The sequence below is a fragment of the Marmota marmota genome, unplaced genomic scaffold (genome assembly GCF_001458135.2).
Source record: "Marmota marmota marmota unplaced genomic scaffold, marMar, whole genome shotgun sequence".
NCBI lineage: Eukaryota > Metazoa > Chordata > Mammalia > Rodentia > Sciuridae > Marmota > Marmota marmota.
In genome coordinates this window covers 7,337,690-7,347,284 of record NW_026000205.1, presented here as the reverse complement: position 1 = coordinate 7,347,284, position 9,595 = coordinate 7,337,690, and the positions used below count along the sequence as shown (strand labels likewise).

At 42.6% G+C, this 9,595-nt stretch overlaps 1 protein-coding gene across 1 annotated transcript in view; it reads left to right on the top strand.

Moving 5' to 3' along the window:
• Positions 1-1,307: 1,307 nt before the first annotated feature.
• The window catches only part of LOC107151636 (cytochrome P450 2G1-like), a 13,020-nt gene continuing 4,732 nt past the window's right edge, over positions 1,308-9,595 (top strand). The window contains 9 exon segments of the mRNA XM_015497031.1: positions 1,308-1,392; positions 1,395-1,486; positions 2,047-2,209; positions 3,485-3,634; positions 5,124-5,284; positions 5,521-5,681; positions 5,683-5,695; positions 6,685-6,826; positions 7,907-8,094. Of these exon segments, the coding sequence (XP_015352517.1) occupies positions 1,308-1,392; positions 1,395-1,486; positions 2,047-2,209; positions 3,485-3,634; positions 5,124-5,284; positions 5,521-5,681; positions 5,683-5,695; positions 6,685-6,826; positions 7,907-8,094 (1,155 nt within the window).

Below are 9,595 nucleotides of genomic sequence, written 5' to 3'. Positions count from 1 at the left end.
GGAGAGAGAGAGAGAGAGAGAGAGAGAGAGAGAGAGAGAGATGAAGTTCTCATCTTGGGACTGTGGGGGTGCCAAGCAAATTTTTTCAGATAGGAAATTTATAGTTGCCTCTGCTGGAGATGGCCATGGTCGTCTAACACCGGCCAAGTTTGTGAACAGGGTGCAGTTTACATAGACACCTGAAGAAGATCATGTCAAAGGCTGACTTCCCCCTCTCAGGAACAGTGTGATCCAGCGGTCCCCATTGTCCTGGCGTGCATACAGGAGCAAGATGAGGTGCAGGTTACAGAGGCCAAGTGGCCAAGCTTGGCAGTGATCTAGAGGCTTGGCCAAGCTCCAGAATGGGGTTTCTAGGGGCTGGTGGGGGACCCCTGGGCTATAGCCCCTCCTGCTGGGAGATTCATCACTCTGTCACTGAGGCATGCAGATGCCACGCACACTGCTTGGTCCTTGGGAACTGTGTTTAGCATTTGTGATCTTCACTGGATCCAAACTGTGAAGGCAGGGAAGAGGCACAGGAATTGGGAAGCAAGGCCCTTAGGAAAGTGATTGACTGTGGAACAAAGAAACTTCAGGATCGCACAGCAAGGAACTGGTATGCTGGGATTTGAAGTTAGAAATGTCTAAGTCTTTACACACACACACACACACACACACACACACACATTCCAGCAAAGATAAATTCATACAACCAGCCTTTGATTGCTATTATTTTGTATCATCTTGAGTAGCAAAGATGTGTTGACTAATACCCTTTTAATTGACTTACTTTTCTTACTATTTAAAATTTTCATTTTTATTTATTAAAAAACATTTAGCTTCACCCTAACCAAAGGATGAACACAGGAGTCAGCCCTGTTGTTGATCAGACTTTCTGAATCAGCTTGAGAGATAGGGAAACTGAGGCCCAGAGGTTGGATGGCTCACCCAGTGAAGAAAAGATGGAGTTTGAACTTGAACACAAACTCTCTGAACCCTAGACTCTGTAACCTAAGCAGATACCCAGCAGCCTTCCCCAACCCACAGGAAATGCTACAGGGGTTGAGCTGAGGGAAAAATGGAGGGACTGGAAATATGAAGAAAGGGGAATGGCCCCTGTAGATTTCCTTGGGTGAATTTGATTCACTTTTATCCAGGTGGGAGATTATAGGTTATGTAACCCCTCCCCTCAATAATGCAGTCTCTTTCCTGATGGTATCCATTCCCAGAAAACTTGAATCTCAGGGTGATCAGATTTCAGAACAAGCTGATCTCTCAGAACCTATTTATGCAGGACCTGGGCCCAGGACACTATCTAACCTGGCGCCATGGAGCTGGGAGGGGCCTTCACCATTTTTCTGGCACTCTGCTTGTCTTGCCTGCTCATCCTCATTGTTTGGAAACGAATCAACAAGAGGGGAAAGCTCCCCCAGGTCCCACACCGATTCCTTTCTTGGGGAACCTGCTCCAAATCAGCCCTAATGCCCCTTTTCAGTGTCTCATGAAGGTAAGTTTTTCCATTTCCTCTCCTGGGGATAGAAGCAACGAATCATACAGCCAGATACGTGTAGACCTTATGACTTCTGAAGCAGACTCTGAGAGACTGAGAACCTGAGAATTCTGAAATTCCAGGTGCATTGGAATAAAATTCTCATGATCTCAGGACTTTGGAATCACAGGCTCAAGATTTTGGAATCTTATATCCTTGAACATAAGGACTCTCGTACTTAGATTTTTACTAGTACTTTGAGACTCTATACCATGAAATCTCAGGCTTCTAGGAATTCAGCATTTCAGAGAGAGAGAAGTATAGATCTCAGAGTTCATGTAATCCAGCTCCATCATTTTACAGATGAGGAAACTGGCATTTCAGAGTTGAGGATGGTTTGTGCACAGGATCCCAGGAGTGAAGATTTCCATGCCTTTTTCCCAATAGTCTTTCCAAGATTATCTTGATCTGTTGTACCCATATTTATATCCTCTGAATTCTCCCTCCCCTAAAATCCTTGACTGGTATCTATGTGTGCTCTAATTGAACCCTCCTCTGGTGTCTTGCTTCACTCCCAGCTCCGGAAGAAGTATGGCCCCATGTTCACTGTGTACCCAGGCCCGTGGCCAGTAGTTATTTTGTGTGGACATGAACTGGTGAAGGAGGCTCTGGTAGACCGAGCAGATGAGTTCAGTGGCCGTGGAGAAATGGCTACATTAGACAAAAACTTCCAAGGTCATGGTAGGTAACTACAATCACCAGAAATTATTACAACGTACTAAGTGTGTTCCAGGTTCTTTGGTAAGTGCTCTACAGGAATTATTGCATTAATTCCTTTGAGAAAGCCATTAATATTGAACTAATTTTACAAAAGAAAAAGCACTGGTGATGAGGATGAGGTAATGTCCCACAGAAGTGGTGGAATTGCTTTGCTTTGAATTGAAGACATCTGATTCTAATGTGATCACTTACTATGTTATTTCAGTTCTTACATTCAATGAATTAGTGTGTGACAATCTGTGCACCAGTTGAAGCCTTCATAGCCAACCCTATTTCTTATCTTCATACACATACCTAGCACATAGGTCTCTGACTCTTCCACTTAGGAGGATTATTTTCTAGTGTTACCCACGTACCTACTGCTAACTCCCTATATACTTTAATCCAAAGCAGTTTCATTCATTCCATCTTTTCAAATCTCTCTCTCTCCCTCTGATTTTTCTTCCTTCTATCCATTATTCAAATCCATCAAAGCATATTCATTATTCTTTATATGCAAACATCTATTATATTATGTATATATCAATTAATATTCCACCCATCCATCCATTTCTTAATCCTTCCATCATTTGTTTATCTCTTAATCTTTCCATCTACCTTCAAACCATTATCCATTCATCTCAAACCATCCACACATTAACATTTCACTTAGCTACTCAATCTTTCAATTTTCTACCCATTGGTCATATAGTCATAAACTCCTCCTTTCATTGATAAATCTACCTGGAAATGTTATTAAACAATTTACCAATCCACACAGCTGGTGATTTCTAAATAAATATTACTACATGGTAACTCCTTCAGTGTAGGTGTATTGATGTACAAGTACAAGCTCCTGTGTATACATATGTGTTGATCTAGAGAATAGGTGTGGTGCACAGAAAATAGAACTGTGTTCTAATTCCAGGGTGCTGTATGTGGCATTAAACCCTACCTCCTCCACCTTCCGCCCCACTCACTAAGTAATTTACCCAGTTCTAGCTCTTTCCTATAGGAAACTCTCTGTAATCTCCCCACCATTATTCCTAGCCTGACTCCCTTTTCCTCTGCCTCAGTCTGGACTGCTTTTGAGGGTACTGAAGGAAGGGAATCTTAGTCTCCCCATTGAGCCTGCAAGGTCAAGAGGAACTTCTTCAAGAATAAAAATCTTTTATAGTCCACCCTATCCTTGCCTAGCACACAGCTGAGCACAGAGAGGGGAAGGGAGGCAGGAGCCTGACACTCAGATCCTGGCAGGTGTAGCTATGGCCAATGGAGAACGATGGAAGATTCTCTGACGTTTTTCTCTGACCATCCTGCGGGACTTTGGGATGGGAAAGCGGAGCATTGAGGAGCGGATCCAGGAGGAGGCTGGCTACCTGCTGGAGGAATTCCGGAAGACCAAGGGTATGGGGGTCACAGGGGAGGGCTACTAGATGACTGGTTGTTTATGGGGAGTATAGTCATAGAAGATGGACCTTGGTGGAAAAAAACACTCAAATGAAGAGGATGGAGAATATTATAGATATGCCAAGCTATCAGCCATGTTCCATGGTAAAAATCAACATGGATGGCCCTCAGAGACCATTTGTCTAGAACCTTTTACCTCTGGATCTCTCTGTGACTGTGTGCCCATGATATAATATGTAGACTGGATGATATATGAGTTTGTGAATTTTTTTGGAGCCAGGATCAAATTTCATTATGTTTATAGATTTTTATTGTGGTGAATAACCTCAAACTTACCATCTTCACCATTTTTAGTTGTACAATTCAGTAGGGTTAGGTATATTCATATTGTTGGAAAACAAATCTTTAAAATTTTTTTTCATCTTGCAAATCAGAAACTCTTTACCTATTTCATTATTCTTTTAAAAGGATTCCAGTTCCCAACCAAAAATAGGGTCTGGAACCAATGAAGTCCAGAGAGAAAAGACCCAGGAGCTGAGAAATATGTAAAGAAAAATAGATAAGAGCTAGAAACAGAGATATCTTTCTTTAAATCAGAGATTTTCCATCTGGATTCCATGGATGATTTATAGGGTCTTTACAAAGACTTTGAAAGGCCATGTACCCTCACAAGTTATTTGTCAAAATGTGCACTTGTAAATATGTACATTGTTCTGAAGTAACTGTTCCCAATTCTACTTCCTTGACCTGCATTCCATTTTACAGATGGGGCAGCTGAGGTCTTGGGAAGGATTTCCTTCATAGCCTAAGTGGAATCCATGGTAGAGCTAGACAGAGTCCAGGCATTCTTCTTCTTGTTTTCTTTTGTTCTTTTCAATGCTGGGAATCGAACCCAAGGACTCATGCCTGCTAGGGAAGCACTCTACTACTAAGCTGCACTTCCAGTCCTCCTTTTTTAAAAATGGCCCTCACCATTGCTTTCCTCCAAAATCTGTGACTCATTTTTCCTTTTTCTAGTCATAGATGGACACAGTACCATTTTTTAAATTTTTTTTATTTGTCAATGAACCTTTATTTTATTTATTTATATCTGGTGCTGAGAATCAAACCCAGTGCCTCACATGTGCTAGGCAAGCATTCTACCACTAAGTAGAACCGTAGCCCAAAATTTATGACTCTTATCCACAACTGCATGTAAGCAACAATAACAAAGAAATAATTAAGCCTCACCAGCATTTATTGAGTGTTAAATCCATGTTGGGCACTGTGCTAAGCATTTTGCATGGATCATAACATGGAATCTGCACGAACAAATGAGGTGGTCTTTAAGCCAGTTTGCGATTGAGAAATCTAGACTCAAACCCCCAAATGAACTAATTCACATATACTATTAAGCAGTAGATACAGGACCCAAATCTACCAATGAATGATTCCTCATCCCTGATTACTAATTTTCACCTCCAACAGAGACAATTTCCATCACCAGGTGCCCCCATCGATCCCACCTTCTTCCTAAGCCGTACTGTTTCCAATGTCATCAGTTTGGTTGTCTTTGGAAGCCGCTTTGACTATGAGGACAAGGAATTCCTAAACCTGCTGCAGATGATCAATGAGAGCTTCATAGAGATGAGCACTCCCTGGGCACAGGTACCACTGGTAACTTCTCTGCCCACTTCCAGTCTGAGTTCAATAGGCACTTGCCTGTATCTTCCCCACAGCCCTGGAAGACAACTATCAATATGCCCAAATCTGTAGGAAGCCAAAAGCCACACCTGGTTCTCAAACCCACACTGCATTTTGAGCCCAGCTCCCTGATTCTAGACTCAACCCGCCTGGTGACCAGTACCCACTCCTAAATAATCCTCTTTGCCTGTTCCCTGCAGCTCTATGAGATGTACTCAGGAATCATGCGATATTTGCCAGGAAGACACAAACACCTCTACTATGTGATAGAGGATCTTAAGGACTTTGTTGCATCCAGAGTCAAGGTCAACGAGGCATCCCTTGACCCCCACCATCCCCGAGACTTCATCGACTGCTTCCTTCAAGATGCACCAGGTGCTTGCTTCCCTCCCCCAATACCCTTCTCTCATCTCCTCCGGGTATCTGCACCTTTAAGCCCCTCTGCAGAGGTTGGGGCAAAAACAGAAAGTACTACTTCCCATGCTTCATTCTTTTCTATAGATGGGATACAGAAACTATGAAAATAGAAACTCTCACAACCTTTAAACACTTTTTAAGTTGATGAAGTAAAATTTATATTTATTGACATGCATTAAATGCATATATTAGTGGGTGATCACTGGTGTGATATTTCCATACATCATAAGGCAGGCACTGATCAAATTCAACCTTCCTTTTCCACCCACTTTTTTCCAAACACTAGTAATAACAATTCTTCTTTCTGGTTGAGTTTTTAGCTTCTACATGTGAGAGAATATGCAGTATTTGTCTTTCTGTGTCTGGCTAATTTCTTTTAACATAATGACCTCTGGTTTTATCCATTTTGCTGCAGATGGAAGGATTTCCTTCTTCCTTGTGGATGACTAGCTCCCCATTGTATATGGATATAGCACCTTTTTTTTCTATCAAAAATAAGATTCAAATCCAGAAATTTTAGTAACAAGGAAACTGAAAATCTTACATTTTTCCAATCATATATGCCAGAGACTTAATGGTTGTAGAAATGCAGAGTGAATCTTTAGTGTTTTCGAATTTGGGAAATTTAGAAACTTAGTTATTTTTAAAAATATATTTTTAGTTGTAGATGGATACAATGTCTTTCTTTTATTTGTTTATTTTTATGTGCCTTCAACTCTCTCCTTCTCTGTTCACTCCAGCTGCAGTGCCCTCTGCCCTGTTCTTCCTCTAACACACCAGGATCAGAACCTCAGCTCCTGATTCAGGACCTTTGCTCTGGTTGTTTCCTCTCCCAGACTTACTTTACCTATCTATTGCCTTTTCACAAATGCCTATACTATTCACAGGGAGAAAATAAGAAAACAAAGACTTAAGATGGTAGCTATTTATTATCTCCTCATTTTCAGGAAAAAAATAATCCCCACACAGAATTCGACCTCAAGAATTTGGTCCTTACCACACTCAACCTCTTCTTTGCAGGCACAGAAACAGTGAGCTCCACACTATGCTATGGATTTTTGCTGCTAATGAAGCATCCTGAAGTGGAAGGTGAGTGTCCCCCCGAAATGGCCCATCCTGTCTGGCACCTCCCAGTCCTAGCAGGACATAATCTTGAAAATTTAGGGTCCCCCAACCTTAGATAATTCTTCACCCTTCAGAATGCCAGGACATGGGATTTTGAAATCTCTGGATTGGGGGCTACTAAACCAGCCTTCAACTTGGTGTCTGTTGTAAGAGGCAGCTTCAAACCATACACATGTGTTACCTTAAAGTCCTGGAGTTCAGAAGTTCAGAGAGGTTTGACGAGACTGAAACCAAGGGGGAGCCTTTTCCAGCATTAACAGCTTCCTCTTTTGTATTTCTGGGTTCGTGGCTCTTTCTTGCTGCTTCAAGGCCAGCAGTGAAGATCTCTCCTTGCCTCCTCAGCTTCCATGTCCCCTTTTCCTACTCTGGTCCTCCAGCCTCTCTTATAACAGACACATGTGATTGATTATACTAGGGCCCTTCGGGATGATCCAGGCTAAACTCTCCCTCTCGAGATCCTTTATTTAATGGCATCTGTGACACCTCTTTTGTCCTTTTGTTGTCCTTTATTACATAATTTTCAGAGGCTTCAGGGATTAGGAGGTATAGACGTCTTTGATGACCACATGGAGCTGAAGGCATTGCCAAAATCAAATAGAAGCCATCTTCATTTGGCTACAGTCTGGTCTGGTTGGTAATTCTAGTCATGAGAAATTTGTTTCTCACTTACAAAAAAAAAATCTCCAATTTGGACACTCTTTCTAGTGTGGCAGTTTGAACCAAGCCAAAGCCTTTTTTTTTTTCTTGGCTAAAAGGCTGTTTGTGGAAGCCGAGCCGGAAGCAGGATATTGGCCTGCTCATCTGTCTTCCTTGGCTCATTGGTGTTTCCACGTCCAGGTCAAATGCTCCAGCTAGCATCCAGGCTGGAGGCCTGTGCCTCCCAGGGTCTGATGGACATTTCTTTAGTACCACTGATGTGTCGGTTGTCAAGTGTGGATGATGGCCTTCACCTCAGAACTCATTTGCTGGAGATTCTTAACTTCGTGGCATTCGCAAACAGAAGCTGCTCCTGCCCTCCCTGTCTTATTTTCTGCCTTCTTCCAGACAAGATCCATAAAGAGATTAACCAGGTGATTGGCCCTCACCGGACGCCATGTGTGGAAGACAGGGTCAAGATTCCTTACACAGATGCCATCATCCAGGAGTTCCAAAGACTGACAGACATTGTGCCCATGGGTGTCCCCCACAATGTCATCCAGGACACTCATTTCCAAGGCTACTTTCTGCCCAAGGTTTGGTCACACTCTCACTGTTTCATTCTCCATGGCACCCTTCTCACCACATGGTCCTCCCTTCCATGGGTTAACCAGGCCTGACCCTGCTTAGCTTCCAAAATCAGATGAGGTCTGCCGCAGTCTGGCTGGGCACAAATCACGAGCCACTGAAGCAGGAACAAACTTTATTTCTGAACTCCTCCAGCACACTCCACACACGCTCCCGGGAATTCTCCTGAACGCCACATGGCTTCTCCAGGAACCAACAACCGGAAATCCCTCTTCTGGTAATCCCTCCTCCCGCACTTCCCCAACCAATGGGAACTCTCCAGGAATCCCCACGAGAACTCCAAAGTAGCATGCCAAGGCGGATAGTAAAGGTCTAATATACAACCGAATCAATCCGGCATCATCTTAATGGCTTGCCTCTCAACCAATACAATTGGCAAAATGCCAGGGGCCATTCTGACTCGGCTGTGGCTCTCAGCATCTCCCCCCTTCTTTTAAGTAAACAACAAGCAATGTGGCTTAGGGACCGTGCCTGTTAGGTTGTCCAATACACATATGGTTCTTACCCATCATCGGATGAGCTGACCTCAAGACGTCAGCCTCCTGTCTTAGGTTGGTACCACTGCAATTGGATCTTACCCGTCACTGACTACCGGTCCAGCATACAGCCATACTTGTGGATAGGCCTATGCACCAGTGGGGGGGGGGTGAGGTTCTTTGCCTCACCTCTGTTGGCCCCCAAATTTTAGCTGAATGACGACCATCACAAGCAGAAGGGAGGAGGATACACAATGCCACGACACCAAGCCAATTGACGGCTCCTTTCGAAAAATTGTACCACCGGTGACACCATCAGCAAAGATACTCCAGCACTACCACAGTTTGCTGCACCAACAGATAGTTCACAATGTATACAAGTGATACATAGTCCAGGCAAGTTCTGCAAGCAGTTCAAAGCAGAGGAATCTATCAATATGTCCATTTCCTCCCAAAGTAAATCGACTCTTTGATTGAGCATTACTTGTTGAGTTATTATTCATTGATGCATCAGTTTATACAGTTTACTGTGATAGCTATCGAAGAAGCTGTAGTTTGGTTTTATCTTTGTCTTCACCAGCACTAGGATGAAGATAGGAATTCTGGCAATGATGGCTAAAAAAAAAATTATGTAACATTCCAACAGGCACTAAGAAAACAATTTTCTGAACAATTTACATTATCCTGAACAGAATTATTAAATATAATGAAAAGGAAAGGTGAAAGTAAACAAACAGATCTGTTAACCTCCTTATTTGTTCACATATTAAAACAATCCTCAACAGCTGTTTACCCAATTTAAATTAAACCATTTAAATCACGTGAATAAAAAAATATTTGGATCCATTTTTTCATGAGCGCTCCTCATATATGATATATGGACATACACACATACAGACATACAACACAAAACACAAGTGTGCACACATAACATACAACACATAAGACAATAGTAAAGGCCTTGTAGCTTTAC